At 44.6% G+C, this 22987-nt stretch overlaps 2 protein-coding genes across 2 annotated transcripts; both read right to left on the bottom strand.

Moving 5' to 3' along the window:
• Nucleotides 1-2900: 2900 nt before the first annotated feature.
• LOC135873639 (olfactory receptor 52E4-like) lies at nucleotides 2901-3839 on the bottom strand. The gene has a single exon (XM_065398284.1). The coding sequence runs from the start codon at nucleotides 3837-3839 to the stop codon at nucleotides 2901-2903; it is 939 nt and encodes a 312-aa protein (XP_065254356.1).
• A 17726-nt stretch (nucleotides 3840-21565) lies between these two features.
• LOC135878396 (olfactory receptor 52D1-like) lies at nucleotides 21566-22474 on the bottom strand. Its single transcript, XM_065404052.1, has one exon. The coding sequence runs from the start codon at nucleotides 22472-22474 to the stop codon at nucleotides 21566-21568; it is 909 nt and encodes a 302-aa protein (XP_065260124.1).
• Nucleotides 22475-22987: the final 513 nt, after the last annotated feature.

Below are 22987 nucleotides of genomic sequence, written 5' to 3'. Positions count from 1 at the left end.
CCAGGCCTCCTGCCTAGGCCCTGGCTGTGGTGCGGTGATACCACAGGTCAGACACTTGCTCAAACAGTGGCCACATGCCCTGAGGGTCTAGGTGGCAGGACTCTTCTCCCCAGCAACTGCCTGCCCCATATCCAACTTCTCAGTCCAGCCTTCAAGGCCCTCTTGTCTTGTGACATCTCCCTGTGCCGGTCCCTCTGCCCATAGCCCCACCTTGCTCTACCCACGTCTCATTGTGCTCGCCTGTCGTGTTACTTGTGGCATGGCCGGCATCCGCTATCCTGGCTCTGGCCCCGCAGCTCCCTGCTGTAGCTGAGCCCTGGCTCCCCGTTGGTGCAGCAGGTCTCTGCTGACCCAGCTCCTGATTCTGGTCTGTTCCAGCTGCAGCTCCCCAGCTCTGCCTCAGCGCTGCTGCTCTGCCTCCCACTGAACTCTGCCTCCTGGGCTCCTTCTCTGGCCCTTGTGTTACTGGCTGCTGCCGCGCTGACTCCAGCTCAGCTTGAGGTGGTTTGCCAGACTTCTACTGCATTTATAGCCCCCAAACAAGGTAAAAACTAACCTAAGAGTCGCCCCATCTATTTCTTGAAACAAAGTTTTTTTTTATTCACACATTCGTCTATACATCAAACAACAAATGAAAGCTTTCATTACATACCTACTAGAGATTTAATTTAAAAAAGATACAAGCCCCAGCAGCAGTTTGTCCACATTAGCAACAAATCTATGAGATGATATTCAAATTCAAAGTCAAAACCCCAGTACTTGATTGTATCTTGATTGCTGGTTGGCAGGTGTTTCAGAGAAAAAATGGTGAATAATAGTGTTAAAATAGCCCCAAATGAGCCCAAAACTTATGTAGTGTTAAAACATCAATGACATTCTTATATTATTTATTTCTAATTGCATTCAATGATGGTAGAAAGTCACCATATTTTGTGTTGAATGAGTTTGTTAAAAGACAATATTTCATCCTTGCTGTTTTTCTCAGAAGTAGAATGCAAACATTTCCTCCGTTGATGCAAACTCTTCACAACAGATTTTGTGTCGTTGCCTGTATGTCCTAACATGAGGAAAGTTATCTAAAAGTTCCTCTTGCATCATGTTGTGTAGGTTTTTTAATCAGTTTCCTCTGGGGAAAAAAAACAGACTTTCATCTGCAGTGTTGCTAAAAACTAGCAAAAGCAATGAAAGGGCAAAGAAGCAAAGTTCACTAAAGTCTTTAGCCCTAGCAGCATCCATGGGTTCGAGACCTTCAACCCAAAACTGCTCTACTTGGCTGTTCTGAGTATGAAGCCAGTGAGCCATAGGCAAAACTCTCCATCACGATACAATGACAAGAATGAGATATCAGCCAATCTAGAATGTGAGGGTCTTAGTACTGCAAGTGACTCAATCCACCTGGACATTTGGTTGCAATCTCTATTTCATCTGTTTCACAAACTCCAAAATGAAATTTTGACACCTACTTTTCACATCTTGGACAATGGGAATGGTTAGTGTGTATTTTGAAAGTTCGAGCTCAAAGTGATTCCAAAATCAATTGAACAAAGTGTTTTGGACTCCAAGGCGACATTGTAGTTTAACACAGTAGTCTGTTGCCCAGTTTTTTTGAGAAATCCCAGCAGGGGCAATTTAAGTATTTCACTCCAGGCAGTGTCAGGAATCAATCAATCAATGGGAACACAGCAATTTTGTCTGATCGATTAAATGCAAGTAAGCATGCTCTTGTCTAACACCGCAGTTCATTAGACTGAAGCACACACAAACATAAGCAATTGGTTTAGAACATCCCAGATATTTACCTAACATCTGGAACCTTACTGAGTAATTAACATCAGATTTGCAGTGGCCAGTTGCTCAGCCACTGTGGAGAAAGGGTGTTAGGGAAAAGGTCTTTCAAGATGTCTTCAAAGGACTGCTCTAAAGTGCACTGTATTGACTATTTTTTTTTATAACTTTTTTACAAAATCCATAGTGACCCCACTGGACCATCACTATTCCTAACTTACAATAAATTTCTAATATCACAGGCATCTAGACTCAAGGCTTTCATCCAATTATATTCTTCAATTCTCACTTATTTACTTGTCTGTCCACTCCTCATATTCTGATTAGGAGAAACTGCCAGCTATATTTTGACCTTACATCTAAAAGGCTGCTTTCCAAATAACCCTGAACTATGTGGTGTTCTATTTTATTAATTCATAGTGGTTGAGTGTATACCCTCTTGTTGCAATTGGCTTCATCTCAATGTGGGGTAAATACCCCCCAAATCCAGAATAATACATTCCAGTTCTCAAACACAATTTCACAACTTTCACCAATAATCTCTAGTAGAATATCCTCAATTCCTGCAGCAGTCTTCCTGTATGAGCACTTTCCAATGAAACATTTGGTTTATTCTACAGGCTTTCTGATGGATTGGACATAGAAATATCTGGTAAATTTTGCTCACCGGATCACTGTACATATGATTTTAAAGTTTACCATTGTAGTTGTGTTCTTTGTCTTTGGCTATCAGAAAACAAAGCTTCAGTTCCTCAAACTCATTAAGAACCCTGTTCAAACAGGCTCTAATCGGAAGCCACCTTGTTTTAGAATGCTGCAATATCTTCTGGTAGTCTAGAAGTCACGGAAATGGTGAGTGACAGATTGCTTGGAGGTGGGGGCTGATGGGTGATGCTGAAAGAGAACAGGGGATGGTCAGAGAGAGGAAAGTGAGCACCAGAGAGAGAGCTGTGCTTGGTGATGGAGTGATAAGAAGTTAGACATGAGGAACTTCTCAGACTCTCAACTTGCACAATGCTAAGCTCAGCCAAACTGGGACAGAGCATCTTTGATTAACTGGGAGGTAGTCATTCCCCCTTTTCTCATGCATGTTTAAAGTCAGTGGCCCCAGGCGATCACATTCTGCAACTGTATTTGCACACTTTGTCACGAAGCTCTTTGGTTTTGACCGCATAAATGATAGGGTTGAGCATGGGGGGGGCAATGAAATAGAAGTTGGCCAACATGATATGAATTTGGGGAGCAATGCCCTGACCAAACCGGTATGTCAGAGTGGAGAAGATGAAAGGAGGATAAAACATCAACATGACAAAAATGTGGGCTGTGCAGGTGTTGAGGGCTTTCTGGTGCATTTTCTTTGAGGATATTCTGAAAAGGGCCCTGATTATCAGAATGTAGGACCCAGCAATGATCGTCAGGTCTATCCCAGCGAATACAAGCACTGCCACCAAGGCGTACATCCTGTTGACTGTGGTGTCCACACATGAAATCTTTGTGATACCTATGTGATTGCAGTATGTGTTTGGGATAATGCGGTTGGCACAGAATGGATGCCTGCTCAGGAGCAGAGGCATAGGCAGAACAACGAGAAGAGCTCTTATCAAACCCACTAGACCTAGTTTAGCTATCCGTGCATTTGTGAGAATGGTGGTGTATCTCAGAGGGTTACATATGGCAACATAGCGATCAAAGGCCATTGCCATGAGTATGGCTGACTGCATAGCAGAAAACACATAAAGGAAGAACATCTGGGTGAGGCAGCCACCCACAGTAATGCTGGTCAAATTGAACCAAAATATACACAGTGCCTTCGGCACAACAGAGGTAGGCAGGCCAATGTCTGTGAGCGCCAGCATGCAGAGCAGCAGGTACATTGGCTTGTGCAGAGTCTGCTCTTTGCTTACAACAAACAGAACTGTGAAATTTCCCAATAGGCTGATAATGTAGAACATAGAGAAAGGGATGGAAATCCAGATATGGGCAGCTTCTAAGCCAGGGATGCCTGTTAGGAAGAATGTTGAAGGGTCAAAGAGGGAGAGGTTGAAATCTGCCATGATGTGGTCGATGTGTTGATTGGAATCTGAAATTCTCAAGGTGCCTATGAAGGGAAAGAAGGACAGAAAGGGGGGTTACACGCTTTATATCAAATAGTTATGGTGAATATCTTAGTTATTTACAATCCAGAAAAGGGGGTGAGCAGTGACATGGCAACATTTTCAGATGGGATCAGATTATTTAGGTCATAGACAGTCCAGGGAGGTCATCAGAGGGAGCTAACCAAGCCAGGTGAATGGGGAGCATGATGGCAGATGAACATTAAGGTCAATAACTGCAACGTGTATGCCCATTGGAGGGAAGCATGAACTCCTCAAACACCTAAAAAGGTTGTAATTAAACAATGAACTCAGGACAGGGACCTGGGCATCATGGTACAAAAGCTCTGTGAAACCATATCCAAAGTGCAAACTGTAACGGTGCTGCCCATAGGAGCCAGCTGAGGTCAATCAATCAGGGTGAACTGCAAACAGAACGGGGCAAACAAACCCCAAACACTGGTGGATATTCTAATGCTTAGATTCACCAAGCCAGGACAAAACAGCTTCTATAGTACCTCACTGGTTACTCAGAAGTTCAAACAACGCAGTTCCCTTAAAGTGCCCAGTCTCAGGCCTCCGTCCAGACACACACGTCAGATATGATGATGATTACTGAAAATCTTATCTCATCATATAAAAGAAAAGGTTCTTCTAACCCCAAAGGGTCAGCCACATACCCAAGTCCAATTATAACTTAGATCTTACCCAAAATACATGCTTATAGTCAATTCTTATTAACTAAACTAAAATTTATTAAAAAAGAAAAGAGAGCGAGTGTTGGTTAAAAGATCTATATATATACAGACTTGAATTCAATTCTTGAGGTCCAGATACAAAGCAGAGGTGAGCTTGTAGTTGCCAAAAAGTCCTTTTAGAAATAGTCCATAGTTTATAGTCCAATGTCCATATTCAGGGTGGCTCCAGTCAGTGACTGGGGATCTCAATCCTTGTGGCTTAAGGTTTCCCCCTCTTGAAACCCAAAGCAGATCTGAGATGAAGCAGGATCCTGTTCCCGGGTTCTTATACATTTCCAGCAGCCTTTTGGGCCTGAGAAAACAATAGGCTTACTTCTCCTTCCAAACATCCTGGCAATTAGCACAGAGTAATTTATCCATTAAACAGTTCAGATACAGGTTACCACAACCTTCAAAGAGACATATAGACAATACTATTTCACTTAAGTATCTTCCTAAATGTTGTTATTCCTTTTTTGAGCTTTGAATCAAAGCTATAGCAATAGACAAGACTTGTTTGCTTACATCACAAGACCTGAGCAAACATCTACCCTTCTATCTCTCACAATGCAGACTTGCATTTCAAAGCTCTATTCATTTACATATCTTCCTAACCAGTCTCTAAAGTTCACCTCTGGGTCAGGTCAGTCTGTGAGTTAATTAACTCTTTCTGGCCCTGTCACCTTTTAATGAGATATTAAATTACACTCATAACGTTACACAAGCACACAGAAAATGAAGAAAATATTGGATCCAGGAGGAGTGGAATGGAGAATCATACTGAAAATACAATGCCATATGGTCAATAAGTCAATGTTTCACCATCCTCTAGACTCTTCTGTGTACTACTGGGCACCCCTGTCTCACAGGATATTGAAGAACTAGTGGGAAATCAGTTATTGTTCTGGGCTATGAGTTTGTGCTCAAAGGAATGAGCATGAAGAACATAAGAACATAAGAAAGGCCGTACCGGGTTAGACCAAAGGTCCATCTAGCCCAGTATCCTGTCTGCCGACAGTGGCCAATGCCAGGTGCCCCAGAGGGAGTGAACCTAACAGGCAATGATAAAGTGATCTCTCTCCTGCCATCCATCTCCACCCTCTGACAGACAGAGGCTAGGGACACCATTCCTTACCCGTCCTGGCTAGTAGCCATTAATGGACTTAACCACCATGAATTTATCCAGTTCTCTTTTAAACTCTGTTATAGTCCTAGCCTTCACAACCTCCTCAGGTAAGGAGTTCCACAAGTTGACTGTGCGCTGCGTGAAGAAGAACTTCCTTTTATTTGTTTTAAACCTGCTGCCTATTAATTTCATTTGATGACCCCTAGTTCTTGTATTATGGGAATAAGTAAATAACTTTTCCTTATCCACTTTCTCCACATCACTCATGATTTTATATACCTCTATCATATCCCCCCTTAGTCTCCTCTTTTCCAAGCTGAAGAGTCCTAGCCTCTTTAATCTCTCCTCATATGGGACCCGTTCCAAACCCTTAATAATTTTAGTTGCCCTTTTCTGAACCTTTTCTAGTGCCAGTATATCTTTTTTGAGATGAGGAGATCACATCTGTACACAGTATTCGAGATGAGGGCGTACCATCGATTTATATAAGGGCAATAATATATTCTCAGTCTTATTCTCTATCCCCTTTTTTTTGTTTTTTGTTTTTTGGGCTACAGGTCTGCACCTATCTTACTTTTCCTGTGTCTTTTGGTGAGACACTTTCTTGTAGGCACCCAGCTTTGTCTGAGACATAAGTTACAGGTGTTAACTGACAAGAGACATTCAGCTGCTAACCCTTCTCATGCCTGAATATCGATGAAGTTTCCTGATGACACAAAAAAATGTGGGATTGTAAATAATGAAGAGGACAGGTCACTGATTCAGAGCATTCTGGATTGTTTGGTAAACTGGGTCAAAGCAAAAAATACATGTTCTAATATGGCCATGTAGATATATACATCTAGGAAGAAAGAATGTAGGCGATGCTTACATGATGGGGGACTATTGTGGGAAGCACAGTGATTTTGAAGAAGATTTTGGGATGTGAAGGGATAATTAGCTAAACATGAGCTCCCAGTGCGATCCTATGACCCAAATAGTGAATGTGATCCTGGGATGATAACTAGGGGAATTTCAAGGAGAGGGAGTGCAGTTTTTTTACCTCTGTATTTGGCACTGGTGTGACTGCTGCTGAAATCCTGTGTCCAGTTCTGGTGTCCAGGATTAAAGATGGATGTTGATACACTGAAGAAGATTCAGAGAAGGATCAGAAGAATTAGTAAAAGATTAGACAACCTGCCTTATAGTGATAGACTCGAAGATTTGATAACAGTCTGTAAGTACCTGCACGGGGAACAAATATTTAATAATAGTCCTTTCAGCCTAGCATACAGAGGTGTAACATGATCCAATGTCTGGAAGCTGCAGTTAAAGAAATTCTGACTCGAAATAAAGTATACATTTTTAAAACAGTGAGAGTAATTAACCACTGGAACAATTTACCAAGGGTCTTGGAGGATTCTTCATCCCTGAGAAAGTTTAAATCAAGGTTGGCTTTCTCCCTAAAAGATCTGCCCTAGGAATAATTTTGGGGGTATGTTCTACAAGCCTGTGTTATACAGACAAGATGATCACAATGGTCCCTTCTGGCCTTGAAATCTCAAACATGTCTCCAGGAGTCAGCTGGAGGCTTTTTTTTTCTATTCATGACCATTTTGAATTTAGGCCCAAGGGGAGAAATTCTCATGTGACTGTGGCGCCTTTGAAGCATTACACTACGTGTGTGTTTCACGAGTCTGAGAGTCCTGTGAGGCACTGTATGGATGAACATTTTAGGTGAGAAAAATAATGACTTGAGCCATAAAATCTCTGCACTGAGGAATAAATGTACAATCCTTGCCAATACTGAGTGACAGAGCCGGCTGGCAAATAGTACCAGAGCATCTGTTCTTTACCGTCTCTGTCCCAGTGGCACACTCCTTCAGTCTGCTACCAGGGATTCCTGCACATGACAGCTGTACTTATCTACACCCCATATTTCCCAGAGTTGCTGCTCTTATTATAGAATGGGCATGCTTCGCAGCTTCCAAGTTGTTCCTGTGTAGCAGTCCTTGAACCGCCCTGCGGTGTGTATGGGTGTAACAAGAGAATCTGCACAGGTGCCGGCCTTGGCATTTACCACTCATGAGATTTCTCACCAGTGAGTCACAGTCACTGATTACCTCCTAGCCAAGGGAGCAAGTGTAATGGGAGGCACCTCACCCCTGCAGAGGAAGAGCTGTGGGGAGTGTGAGGAGGCTTGGAGGTTGTGCGAGCCAGGGATAACCGGGGACCATGGAGAAGATAGTGGAGACCAGTGTGCTGTTGGAATCAGGGCAGACTGGGATGGGGAAGGAGACTACGGACAGGGGGATCAGAGTATAATGGGGAATTGAATCAACTGATGAGCAAAGATCAGGCATTTCACCGGTGAATTTACATAATAAACATTCAACAACAACCATTGGAAACAACATTGAGTAAAGGTTGTGACACCCAGGCTGCAGTTCTGTGGTTTGGCAGGACAAACAGAAGCTGACAACCCTGCCACCCCAAACACACTCTGGGCCAAGGAAGGTCCCTCCCTGCCTCCATAACCCTCAGTGCCCCTAACCTGCCCATGCACACCCCGATCCAGACCCCAGAACCCCAGTGCTGGCTACTTGTCCATGTAGGTTCCGCCCCCCCCCGAACTTCCAGCCCTGCCACACCATGATGCCCCCCACCCAGAACCAAAACCATGTGCCAGACCCCACAACAACAGAAACACCTCCTCAGACGAGCTTAAACTCAGTGTCTGCCTGCACCGGGGAAAAGGGGGAGATCAGCCTGAAAAGCCATTCGATGGCTGAAAGGAACCCCAGGAACAGCTCTTCCTGTGCTGGGAAGGAGAGAGGGACAGACTTGGCGGGAGGGAGAGAGGATGTGGAGACTAAAAGGAGCCAGCGTGAGTATCTCTTCCTCAAAGCAACACAAAGCTTTAACGTGTTGCAGCCCCTTTGAAACCCAGACACCCCTTCCTGAGGCTGCTTTCCAAGCTGGCAATTGCTGATGTCACCACAACACTGTAGTGGGGTTGTTCATGGGAGGAGGGATAGTTGGGATGGGGGATGGTGTCAGAGACAATATGCTACAGTGTGGTCCACATTCCGTTACAGTGAGACACCCCCTACCCCAGGAGGTCTCGTTATGCCTCTCTGATCTGTGCATTAGGTGGGATGTGCATTCTCTATTTCATCCGGCATCCGGACTCCATACCACTGTGATCTGGATACTGCACATCCCTGCCCCTCCCCGCAGCACACACACACACTGTGCGTTCCTGGAACTTCACAAGTGAGATTTCCAACCCCAACTGGTTTTCTCTAAACCAGAAACATGCTTTTCTTTTTACTGCCTTTGGTTGTTCTTGTCCTCTCCAGAGACAGAGATGCCAGGGCACGGAGAGAGCAGATCCCTCCCCCGCCCCACAAAAGAATTGTAATTTTAATTGTTCTGAACCTCTAAGCCTGTGGGTTTGAGATTTCAGGAACTCTCCTGTCAGCTTTCCTTTGGTCCAAATGAGCTCCCCCATCGTCAGAGGCCTCTGGAGGATTCAAGTTGAAATCACCAGAGGCTCATGGCCAGTGTAAATCAGGCCATTTATTTAAGTCCCTACATGTGGATTTATTGTGGTCCCATTGGGGTCAATATTTCACCCTTTAATCTGTTTAACTTTCAGCTCTGAGCTGCGGAAATTACTGCTTCTGTTCCTCCTACAGAGGGCCTATTCTGTTAAAGTGCTGAAAGAATCTGAAGGAAATCCCCAGTTAATGGGGCATTCTGAGCCCTGCCATGAAAGATGGGGATTCCAAAAAACGTGGGCACTGATTTTGCTTTCAGGGTGGCCAATGTCAATTTGGAGTGACCCACTGAAAAAAGATTGTGAGAGCAGAATCTGGCCAGTATGTGGCCCATTCTTGTTGTGAACCATCTGATAACAGAGATCCTCACTGCAAAAGCCTTGGCTGCACAGGGCAGTGAAGTTGCTGAATTGGAAAACTTGAGTGAACCAGGGGAAAATCCACAAAAAAACAAAAAGGAAGGTCCTGAGACAGATAGAAGGATACAGAAAGTCTAAACTATTTCCAATTGATTTGCAGTTCCAATTTTACTTGGTAAATTACTTCATTTTCTGACAGTATTAAACAGTCCAAGTTTCCATATTCTGAATTCTTGTGCAGATGGTTCTTGACTTGAACCCTGGAACAATTCCTGAGCCCTTAGCACTAACTTTAATGCAGAAACAGGCAACTCACCGAAATCCTGCTCAGCAGAGAGAGGAAATCTTACAATGGCAGGAAAGCAGAGCCCTGAGAATCAGTGTATGAATCTCACATCTGACACTCGGCGTGCTGGACAGCGAACTTTATGATTTCTCTGTACAGTCCCAGTGGACTCTCAGGTTGGCAGGACTCCCAAACAATTCCCTCGGATCCATGAGCAGTGGGAAGAGCAGAAATTGGACCCTGGAGAACTTTAGCCTGAGAACCTCCCTCGGGAATGAAGAAATGATTCACCAAAACCAGGGGCTCAGATTGTCAGGGCAAATTGAGTCTTGCAGACTGTTCAGCCTAGAAATTGATGATGGCTTTCTTTTCTGTGTGTAATGTACTGCCATCTGCTCTATGTTTGGGAATGCTGCCACAAGATATGGGACCAAAAACCATTTTCAATTGATGGTAGCAGCGTACCATTGCATGCTTCCCATGAAGTTATAATAAACAGTCCATTAGCCTCTGAAATTCATTGGCACCCTATGGAGGCCAAATGTCATGATAATGAATTGATGCAAGTCGAAGGGCATGGAAAAGGATTTCTTCTCTCAGGATTCTGACATAAAAGGTCCTTGCCAGTATCCCTTGGTGAGGTCTAAGGTGGATACATATATAGCAGCTCTGCACTGTTCTAATAGTTCTTCTACTCTCTGTATCGATAAGCATGAAATTTCAATACTGTGTTGATCTTTCCAAAATCGATGCAGAAATTGGTTTTTCTATCCTGCGTTCATCTCACAAGGTATCCCATATTTTATGGGGGATGCAGCCATGGAGTTTGCCAGATGTGTTTCCCTGGGGTCATTTCAGTGTGGTGATACTTTAAATAGTTATGCCCTGCTGGGGCGCGAATACGGCGGTGAAGGAAAGAACATAAGAACGGCCGTACTGGGTCAGACCAAAGGTCCATCTAGCCCAGTATCCTGTCTACCGACAGTGGCCAATGCCAGGTGCCCCAGAGGGAGTGAACCCAACAGGTAATGATCAAGTGATCTCTCTCCTGCCATCCATCTCCACCCTCTGACAAACAGAGACTAGGGACACCATTCCTTACCCATCCTGGCTAATAGCCATTAATGGACTTAACCTCCATGAATTTATCCAGTTCTCTTTTAAATGCTGTTATAGCCCTAGCCTTCACAACCTCCTCAGGCAAGGAGTTCCACAAGTTGACCATGCACTGTGTGAAGAACTTCCTTTTATTTGTTTTAAACCTGCTGCTTATTAATTTCATTTCGTGGCCCCTAGTTCTTCTATTATGGAAATAAGTAAATAACTTTTCCGTATTCACTTTCTCCACACCACTCATGATTTTATATACCTCTATCATATCCCCCCTTAGTCTCCACTTTTCCAAGCTGAAAAGTCCTAGCCTGTTTAATCTCTCCTCAAAGAAACAACTGCTATATCTGCATCTTTCGTTCAGTCTACTGTCTCTCCCCTGTGCTTGTGTAAAAGGTGCCTGGGGGCCTATTTGGGTTCTGGAGCATATGAATGTGATAGTTTGTCACCCCCGGGCCATGGTAACTGCTGCACCCCTCTAATCACCCAGCAGGGCTGGCCCTTTTCCACACCACTTTGCTGGTGATTCAGCCTCTCCAGGCCCTGTTATCACCCAAAACAACAGCAGATGGTGCCACAAACCCAAAATGGGCTACCTGAGTACTTACCTAAGCCACCCAAGTACAAGCAGCAGACATCAGACATTAGAGGGCTTTCCCTTCACCCTCTCACCTGATTCTTGTCACACAGACAGAAAGCAGACCAGAAGTCCCAAGTGCAGGCAATGTGATGCTTATTCATGTTAGTGTCCCGCAAGCATGGGTACCATAAATCTGACACCGCAGGACTTTATTTCCCAGTGTTTCGACCTCCCCCCTCCTTGGCAGGCATAATTATCTTATCTGTTCCATTATACTAACAAAGCCATCTGGCCAGGCAGAAACAACACAAACAGTGTCTTTCTCCTTTTGTCACATGCTTTGGCATAAGATATAAGATTATATAGATATAAGAGTATCAAAAATCAATTGGGCAAACAAGACCCAAAATTCGATCTCAGGCGAAGATACAAGCCTGAATCTTACATAGTCACTAGCACTTCTAACACTCCACCTGATTTTTGTTTCTCTTTTCTTCTGGGACCCGCCTGCCCAGGTATCCATGGAAAAGCATAGGGCATATGGTGGCACATTTCCTGAATGGGCCAGGTATCAAGGTGGAATGTGATGGTGCTCCATTTGCCCCACGAGTCCCTGTGCAGTATGATGTTCTGCACCTTCCCTCATACGCACATACTGCAAATTTTCAAATTAAAGTTCCAGACTTTCCACAGCAATGGGTCTGAGAAGGTTGTGTCCGGGTTATCTGTTACACTCTGGTGGAGGGCCTACATCGCTTTATGTGTTACAATTAGCCGCTGTGCTTTATGGATCTGTGCCCTCCTTAAACACCACAGTACACATTGCACAATTAGTATATGTAATAATAGGCCAATAGCCATAATATTCCACAGTCACACTGAGAGCCCTGACCATTGAAATATTGTCCATAATCTGGGCCACCACCAGAAGCATTGCTTCTCCTCTTTGGACAGGGTTGGCTGTTCCATCAAGCTGTTCCTCCAGGTTTTGCATGTTTTTGTTCATATCATGAGTCCACTGGATATCCAAAGAGAAAAGGGGTATTGTCCTAAACCAGCTTAATGAGTTGGTATGGAATCAGGTAGTATGCACAGATCTATTTGTGCACCAAGACAGTGTGTAGATGTGTGTAATTTGGCCAGATACTGGTAGAATTCTACCCCCAATGTTTTAGTACTGAACTGTGCTCATTCCCAGCAGAACACTACATTCCTTATATGCATTGCACCTAATTGTCCACCTCTTGCAACATTGGGTCTGCTCCTCCATGGCCATCAGTGAGGGGGCACATCCAAATATTTTCCCTGGACAAGCAATGCTTTAGCTGAATTATTTTCCAATTTACTCCAATCCACCCTCCCCATCTATCCCTTAAGGTTTCCAGTGAGCTCCCCCCATTCTCATTACTCCCATGAGGCTCATGGGGACCACCTTAGTTGCCATCCCATTCCAAGGTATCATGGTAACTATTACACAGGTGCTAGCCCCACAGGTCGGGGATTTCATTTTCCATGCAGATGTATACATTTTTGCAAGTGTGGATAAATACTGGCTAGCTTCATGATTGAAAGCTGAAGGGCATTGTCCCACCCATATGTCCCTCATGACCTTCATTAAAATTGCTAGCTGAACATTTTGCATCCCCGTACACACCTCCCACCATGTTAGCCTTCTGAAGCCATCCCCCAACCCTTTTGCAAGATCTTCTGTCCATTTTGTTAACCACAGGTTTACCTCTGGTGCCTCTTCCACCCGTTGCGATTGCAGACAGCTGCTGTGCCAGTAGTTCATTTATTTGCTGCTGCAATTTCACATTTTGGCTTATCAGTTGTGTTAGAAGAAAGGAGCAGGTTGACCCAGAGTTGGATTTGAGTACGGGTTTCTTTATTGCTATACTTGTTCCCCTCGACCCAATTGTCAAGGAAGCACTGGATTTGTTACAGCATATTCTTTTTATTTAGGTTAGTATGTAAATGCCTACATTCGCTACAACACCCCCAAAACCCTAATTAAGTAATAGAAACACCCACCCTATGATTATACCCACCTCTATTGACTGGTTACAGCATTACACACATTATACACACATCTTTACCTTGAAAATACATTTCTTTGCAATAATTTGTTGCTACAAGTTCCCTTAATGAGCAGTTCTCAGGGGCAGGAGGAAGGGGCCATGAGCCAGGGCTCGCTTATGGAGCTGGGAAAGAAGGGAGGGGGAGATAACACTTTTTATACACAAAGGGTATTCCGTAGACAACTACATTTTTCATGCAGCTGCAACATTTATTTATCCCCAACAAGCTGAAGGGGAGGGCGAGGAATGACACTTATCTATCAAGGGGAGAACGGTGCCTGCCTGTCACTCTACTCCCTAATACCATACCAGCACACCAGCAGTCTTCCAGGTCTCTACTTAACACTTACACATCACAACAAGTTGCTTGGTTACCCAACTGTCCCCCAGATTCCATACATCCAACCCTGTGTTCCCTGCTGCCGTGTGTTTACAGTGACAATTCCATGTGTGTCATCTTACCCACCAATTACATTGATGTTTCAATCCTTAGAATCATAGAATATTAGGTTCCGAAGAGACCTCAGGAGGCCATCTAGTCCAATCCCCTGCTCAATGCAGGACTGTAGCGAAGCGAGACTCACCGTCACGGTGCCTCCTGCTGGTTATCCTGGGAATTAGCTCTTGTCCAGCCCGGAGCGCCCTCTGCAGGCCAGTGTCTCGCCTGCCTTAGGGCCCCCGTGTCCCTCCCAGACCCCAATGCCCCTTTTCCTTTGGGTTCTGCCCCCAGCAGTAACCCATAGTCTGGGTCTCCCCTCCTAGGGGAAGCCCCAGCCCTCTATCCCCACCTTGCCTCAGTGGCTACTGCCAGTCATCATCTAGCCCCTGCTCATTGGGGCAAAATGCAGTCTGTCACTGGCAAAGGGGCTTTGGACCAGCTGCCTCTGCCTAACCCCAGTACCTTTCTTTAGGCCTTGCATAAGGCCTGCAGCCTGGGGGGTTACCAGGCTGGAGCTCCCCAGCTCCCTTGCCCTATTCCCCAGCACTGCTCCAGTTCAGGTACCCTTTTCTCCCAGGCAGCCAGGTCCTTTGCTCTCCCCAGCTAGAGAAAGACTGACTCACCCCTGAATCACAGCCCTTTTATAGGGCCAGCTGTGGCCTGATTAGGGTGTGGTCCCAGTTGTGGCTGCTTCCCCAATCAGCCTAGCCTTTTCTCTCTGGAGTGGGGTAACTGCCGCGCTACAAGGCCCAACACCCACTAAATCAGCCCTGCCAGGGCTCTGTCGAGCTGGGACTTAAAAACCTCTAAGAATGGAGACTCCACCACCTCCCTAGGTAACCCATTCCAGTGCTTCACCACGCTCCTAGTGAAATAGTGTTTCCTAATATCCAACCTAGACCTCCCCCACTGCAACTTGAGACCATTGCTCCTTGTTCTGTCATCTGCCACCACTGAGAACAGCCAAGCTCCATCCTCTTTGGAAGCCCCCTTCAGGTAGTTGAAGGCTGCTATCAAATCCCCCCTCACTCTTGGAAAAGAGGCGACTAAGCGGGGATACGATAGAAGTCTATAAAATCATGAGTAGTATAGAGAAATTAAACAAGGAAGTGTTATTTACTCCTTCTCATAATACAAGAACAAGGGACCACCAAATGAAATTAATAGGTATCAGGTTTAAAACAAACACCAGAAAGTATTTTTTCACGCAACGCACTGTCAACCTCTGGAACTCCTTGCCCGAGGGTGTTGTGAAGGCCAATACTATAACGGGGTTCAAAAGGGAGCTAGATAGATTCATGGAAGATAGGTTCATCAATGGCTATTAGCCAGGATGGGCAGGGATGGTGTCCCTAGCCTCTGTTTGCCAGAAGCTGGGATTGGGTGACAGGGCATGGATCATATGATGATAACCTCTCTGTTCATTCCCTTTGGGGCACCTGCCATTGGCAACTGTCAGAGGACAGGATACTGGGCTTGATGGACCTTTGGTCTGACCCAGTATGGCTGTTCTTATGTAATAGCGACATGGCTGGGCCCAGGATTCCTGCAAAGCTGAACCCCCAGTCTCATTCTGGTCACTTAGGACTGGGGCTGGCGTGTCCCCACTCTGGGGTACTCTCTTCACACTGGATGCTTCCCTAACCCACTGATCACTAATAAAATATATTTGGTTTGAACTTAATGTAAACAGCAACTGTAAAATTATAAGATAAAAATGGGAAAGGTTCAAGGTAACGAGGAGCCCCGGTCTGTGGGCATGGGGACATCACAAACAGCTGTCCCTGAGACATAAGGAAAGTTCACAGCCTGTTCCTCACACATCCCAGGCCTCCTGCCTAGGCCCTGGCTGTGGTGTGGTGATACCACAGATCAGACACTTGCTCAAACAGTGGCCACATGCCCTGAGGGTCTAGGTGGCAGGACTCTTCTCCCCAGCAACTGCCTGCCCCATATCCAAACTTCTCAGTCCAGCCTTCAAGGCCCTCTTGTCTGGTGACATCTCCCTGTGCCGGTCCCTCTGCCCATAGCCCCACCTTGCTCTACCCACGTCTCATTGTGCTCGCCTGTCGTGTTACTTGTGGCATGGCCGGCATCCGCTATCCTGGCTCTGGCCCCGCAGCTCCCTGCTGTAGCTGAGCCCTGGCTCCCCATTGGTGCAGCAGGTCTCTGCTGACCCAGCTCCTGATTCTGGTCTGTTCCAGCTGCAGCTCCCCAGCTCTGCCTCAGCACCGCTGCTCTGCCTCCCACTGAGCTCTGCCTCCTGGGCTCCTTCTCTGGCCCTTGTGTTACTGGCTGCTGCTGCGCTGACTCCAGCTCAGCTTGAGGTGGTTTGCCAGACTTCTACTGCATTTATAGCCCCAAAACAAGGTAAAAACTAACCTAAGAGTCGCCCCATCTATTTCTTGAAACAAATTTTTTTTTATTCACACATTCGTCTATACATCAAACAACAAATGAAAGCTTTCATTACATACCTACTAGAGATTTAATTTAAAAAAGATACAAGCCCCAGCAGCAGTTTTTCCACATTAGCAACAAACCTATGAAATGACACTGAAATTCAGAGTCAAAGCCCTAGTACTTGACTGTATCTCGGTTGACGGTTGGCAGGTGTTTCAAAGCAAAAAACGGTGAATAATAGTGTTAAAAATAGCCCCAAAGGAGCCCAAAACTTATGTAGTGTAAAAACATCAATGACATTATTACATTATTTATTTCTAATTGCATTCAATGATGGTAGAAAGTCACCATATTATGTGTTGAATGAGTTTGTTAAAAGACAACATTTCCGCCTTGCTGTTTTTGTCAGAAGTAAAATGCTTCTGCTGCTCGTCATGCATAAGAGCAGTGACCATATACGGGGAGACTTTGGCAAACCAGTAAAGTGCCTAAAACCATTATGGCTTATTGTTAAAAGCAACCTAGTCAGCAAGCTGTAAATTGGCCATTCAGCAGTCTCAGCTTGGCCAAGGCAGGAGGGGAGGGGGTTTTGGGGTGCCACAGAAAGGGCAGCTTGACCCCACGTCCTTCCTGATAAGAATTGTGTTAAAGTTGCTGATACATGCATTTGAAAAGAGCAGGATGTACCCTCAGGAATGTCTATTGGGGTCTCAAGGCTGCAGGCTCTGGAAAGACCCACACCTGGTTAATCAATAATCAGAAGGAACCTCTTGCTTGAAACTGCTTACTTAACAAGGTTTCTTTAAGGGACATGTCATTCTATTACTAATGTATAAATAAGGGGGGAAAGCTTGAGATAGTGGGACTCCTCTGGGGGGACTCTTCAGGACTGGTCTCTCCCTCTGGATGCATCTGGTGTTTCCCACCGGCAGACGGGCTGCCACTGTGCCACGCGAGAGCCACACTCAGCTTTGGTAATTATCAAGGGTTGGGGGTGTTTTACTAACCTGTTGCAGACGTGTGTAAGTGCTTGAGACTAGTAAAGTTTTGCTTTAAGTGAAAGCACTCTTGTGTTGTTCTGTGTGTGCCAGCCATCTATCGGTTGGACGGCCATGTCTCCCTTGATTTATTTCCTGACTCCTCCTCACACAGAGTAAAAGTTACCAAGAGCTTTGGGTTGAAAGAACACTGGGTAACAACCAGTGCAAACATTTTCTCCATTGATGCAAACTCTTCACAACAGATTTTGTGTCCTTGCCTTTATGCTCTAACATGAGGAATGTTTTCTAAAAGTTCCCCTTGCATCTTGTTGCATAGGTGTTTTTAGTCAGGTTCCTCTGAGAAAACAGTCTTTCATCTGGAACTGTACTGAGTAACTAACAACAGATATGCAGTGGCCAGTTGCTCAGCTGCTGGGGAGAAAGGGTGTGAGGGAAAAGGTCTCTCAAGTTGACTTCAAACGAGTGCTCCAAAGTGAACTGTAGTAGCTAATCTTTTAGAAATTTTACAAAATCCATAGTGACCCCACTGGACCAACACTATTCCTAACTTACTATAAACTTCTAATACCACATGCATCTAGACTCAAGATTTTCATTCATTTATATTCTTCAATTCTGACTTATTTACTTGTCTGTCCACTGCTCATATTCAGATTAGGAGAAACTGCGAACTAGATTTTGACCTTGCATCTAAAAGCCTGCTTTCCAAATAACCCTGAACTATGTGGTGTTCCATTTTATTAATTCATAGTGGTTGAGTTTATACTCTCTTTTTGCAATTGGCTTCATCTCAATGTGGGGGAAAAATGCCTCAAATCCAGAGTAATACATTCCAGTTCTCAAAAACACAATTTCACAACTTTCACTAATAACACTGGCCTACAATTTTTGAGAAGTCGTCTGCTTCAGAGATAAAATGTGCTATTTATTATGTATTTTGATGTGCTGAATTCAAATATGACAATTAAAACAACTGATTGGCTACTGTGTCTAAGATATTTAAGTTTTTACATTTTATGTCTATGTATATTGTGTAGATAGTAGAGTTTTAATCATAAATTGTAAACCTAGGTCTTTTCATGTGTTTATGGTTGCTTTACATGATAATATTTCACCTGTCCTGTTTATGTAACACTTTAAAAATCAGCAAAAGGGTTATATAAATAAAATTTATTATGAAACAAAAGCCAAAAAGCTATTATGTACATAGTTTAGTCCTATTCAGTGTCTACTCGGCGCTTCTTGGCTTGTCTCTTGTATTCATTAAATGGAGCATCTCTTGTCACTGTCCAGCAATAGTCTGCAAGCATTGATGGGCTCCATTTGCCCTGATAGCGTTTCTCCATTGTTGCAATGTCCTGGTGAAATCGCTCGCCCTGCCCATCGCTCACTGCTCCGCAGTTCGGTGGAAAAAAATCTAGATGAGGGTGCAAAAAATGTATCTTTAGTGACATGTTGCAACCAAGGCTTTAGTATGCCTTGAGGAGGTTTTCCACCAACAACCTGTAGTTGTCTGCCTTGTTGTTTCCCAGAAAATTTATTGCCACTAACTGGAAGGCTTTCCATGCTATCTTTTCCTTGCCATGCAGTGCATGGTCAAATGCATCATCTCAAAGAAGTTCACGAATCTGAGGACCAACAAAGACACCTTCCTTTATCTTAGCTTCACTTAACCTTGGAAATTTTCCACGGAGTTACTTGAAAGCTGCTTATGTTTTGTCAATGGCCTTGACAAAGTTCTTCATCTGACCCAGCTTGATGTGTAAGGGTGGTAACAAAATCTTCCTTGATTCAACAAGTGGTGGATGCTGAACACTTTTCCTTCCAGGCTCCAATGACTGTTGGAGTGGCCAATCTTTCTTGATGTAGTGGGAATCTCTTGCACGACTATCCCATTCGCAGAGAAAACAGTAGTACTTTGTGTATCCAGTCTGCAGACCAAGCAAGAGAGCAACAACCTTCAAATCGCCACAAAGCTGCCACTGATGTTGGTCATAGTTTATGCACCTCAAAAGTTGTTTCATGTTGTCATAGGTTTCCTTCATATGGACTGCATGACCAACTGGAATTGATGGCAAAACATTGCCATTATGCAGTAAAACAGCTTTAAGACTCGTCTTCGATGAATCAACGAACAGTCTCCACTCATCTGGATCGTGAACAATGTTGAGGGCTGCCATCACACCATCCATGTTGTTGCAGGCTACAAGATCACCTTCCATGAAGAAGAATGAGACAAGATCCTTTTGACGGTCATGGAACATGGAAACCCTAACATCACCTGCCAGGAGATTCCACTGCGGTAGTCTGGAGCCCAACAGCTCTGCCTTACTCTTGGGTAGTTCCAAATCCCTGACAAGGTCATTCAGTTCACCTTGTGTTATGAGGTGTGGTTCAGAGGAGGAGGATGGGAGAAAGTGTGGGTCCTGTGACATTGATGGTTCAGGACCAGAAGTTTCATCCTCTTCCTCTTCCTCGTCTGACTCAAGTGAGAATGATTCTGGTGCATCAGGAACCGGCAGTCCTTCTCCGTGGGGTACTGGGCGTATAGCTGATGGAATGTTTGGATAATGCACAATCCACTTTTTCTTCTTTGACACACCTCTCCCAACTGGAGGCACCATGCAGAAGTAACAATTGCTGGTATGATCTGTTGGCTCTCTCCAAATCATTGGCACCGCAAAAGTTATAGATTTCCTTTTCCTGTTCAACCACTGGCGAAGATTTGTTGCACAAATGTCGCAGCATATGTGTGGGGCCCACCTCTTGTCCTGATCTCCAATTTTGCAGCCAAAATAAAGGTGATAGGCTTTCTTAACCATAGTGGTTATACTGTGCTTTTGTGATGCAAAAGTCACTTCACCACAAACATAGCAGAAGTTATCTGCACTGTTCACACAAGTACGAGGCATCTCTGCTCACTTTGGCTAAACGGGAAATGTGTCCCTTTGCAAAATCAAACACTGACAAATAAGAGAGCATGACACTGTATGATTTCTAGAGCTGATATAGGGCAATTTGTTCAGCAGAGTGATGTAAGCTTCGTTATAATTGCATCATCCATGACTTCTAGGAATAACATGATGCAATTCATATCATGTATGACGCAATACCAGCTTCAGATTGCATCATTCATTGTTTTGCCTAAAAAGCAAGTACTGTCCAAACCCAGTCATAGATTTATTTATAGATCCAGTCAAAGATGTATGTTAGTCATTTCTGGTTTAAACTGAGATCCCTTCCCTTTATAACTCACTTATCCTCCGCCATTCCCAAGTCAAGGGTCGTATATACTGACCCAATAGCATATCTTGAAAACTAGAGCCAATCAACAATTTTAAGCATCATTTTCGTTCTCAGTGACCCAGAATTAGTAAAGTTTGACTACATTTATTTCAGAAGCATTTTGGCTGTAGAGCAGTGTAATCACTAGTAGAATATCCTCAATTCCTGCAGCAGTCTTCCTGTATGAGCACTTTCCAATAGAAACATTTGGTTTATCCTCCAGGCTTTCTGATGGATTGGCCTTAGAAATATCAGGTAAATTTTGTTCACTGGATCACTGTACATATGATTTAAAAGTTTACCATTGTAGTTGCGTTCTTTGGCTATCAGAAAACAAAGCTTCAGTTCATCGATGTCATTAAGAACCCTGTTCACACAGGCTCTAATCGAAAGCCATCTTGTTTCAGAAAGCTGTAATATCTTCTGGGAGTCTAGAAGTCACGGAAATGGTGAGTGACAGATTGCTTGGAGGTGGGGGTTGATGGGTGATACTGAAAGAGAAGAGGTGATGGTCAGAGAGAGGAAAGTGAGCACCAGAGAGAGCTGTGCTTGGTGATGGAGTGATAAGATGTTAGATATGAGGAGCTTCTCAGACTTTCAACTTCCACACTGCTAAGCTCAGCCAAACTGGGACAGGCATCCTTGATTAACTGGGAGGTAGTTTTTTTCCCCTTTTGTCATTCATGTTTAAAGTCAGTGGCCCCAGGCGATCACCTTCTGCAGCTGTATTTGCACACTTTGTCACGAAGCTCTTTGGTTTTGACCCCATAAATGATAGGGTTGAGCATGGGGGGGGGCAACAAAATAGAGGTTGGCCAACATGATGTGAATGTGGGGAGCAATGCCCTGACCATACCGGTGTGTCAGAGAAGAGAAGATGAAGGGAAGATAAAACATCAACATCACAAAAATGTGGGCTGTGCAGGTGTTGAGGGCTTTCTGGTGGGTTTTCTTTGAGGATATTCTGAAGAAGGACCTGATTATCAGAATGTAGGACAGGGCAACGAGCGTCAGGTCTAACCCAGTGAATACATGCACTACCACCAAGGCGTACATCCCGTTGACTGTGGTGTCCCCACATGAAATCTTCGCCACAGCTATGTGATCGCAGTATGTGTTTGGGATAATGCGGTTGGCACAGAATGGCTGCCTGCTCAGGAGCAGAGGCAGGGGCAGAACAATGAGAACAGCTCTTATCAAACCCACTAGCCCTAGCTTAGTTATTCGTGAGTTGGTGAGGATGGTGGCATATCTCAGAGGGTTACATATAGCAATGTAGCGATCAAAGGCCATTGTCACAAGGACGGCTGACTGCATAGCAAAAACTGCATGAAGGAAGAACATCTGGGTGAAGCAGCCACCCACAGTAATGTTGTTCAGATTGAACCAAAATATACACAGTGCCTTTGGCACAACGGAGGTAGACATGCCAATGTCTGTGAATGCCAGCATGCAGATCAGCAGGTACATTGGCTTGTGCAGGGTCTGCTCTTTGCTTACAACAAACAGAACCATGAAATTTCCCAATAGGCTGATAATGTAGAACAGAGAGAAAGGGATGGAAATCCAGATATGTGCAGCTTCTAGGCCAGGGATGCCTGTTAGGAAGAATGTTGAAGGGTCAAAGGGGGAGAGGTTGAAAGCTGCCATGATGCGGTCGATGTGTTGATAGGAATCAGATATTCTCAAGGTGCCTATGAAGGGAGAGAAGCACAGAGAGGGGGGTTACACACTTTATAACAGATAGGTATGGTGAATATCTTATAGTTATTTACAATCCTGAAAGGGGGGTGAGCAGTGACATGACAACATTTACAGATGGCATCAGATTTTTTAGGTCATAGACAGTCCAAGGAAGTTGTCAAAGGGAGCTAACAAGCCAGGTGAATGGGAAACATGATGGCAGATGAACTTCAAGGTCAATAACTGCAACATGTATGCCCAGTGGGGAGAAAAGCATGAACTCCTCAGTCATAGGTTTCACCCCCACTCTGAACTTTAGGGTACAGATGTGGGGACCTGCATGAGAACCCCTAAGCTGTTTTCCCAGCTTAAGTCAGTATGCTGCCACCACCAAATAGTTTAAACAAATGTTTAGGGGAAAATTATTTGGAAACTTTTCCTTCCCCCTCCCCACCAATTTCCTGGTGAACACAATCCAAA

Source organism: Emys orbicularis, chromosome 1, assembly GCF_028017835.1.
Source record: "Emys orbicularis isolate rEmyOrb1 chromosome 1, rEmyOrb1.hap1, whole genome shotgun sequence".
NCBI lineage: Eukaryota > Metazoa > Chordata > Testudines > Emydidae > Emys > Emys orbicularis.
Note: the sequence above shows the minus strand (reverse complement) of the source record. Positions and strands in the feature narration are given on the sequence as shown.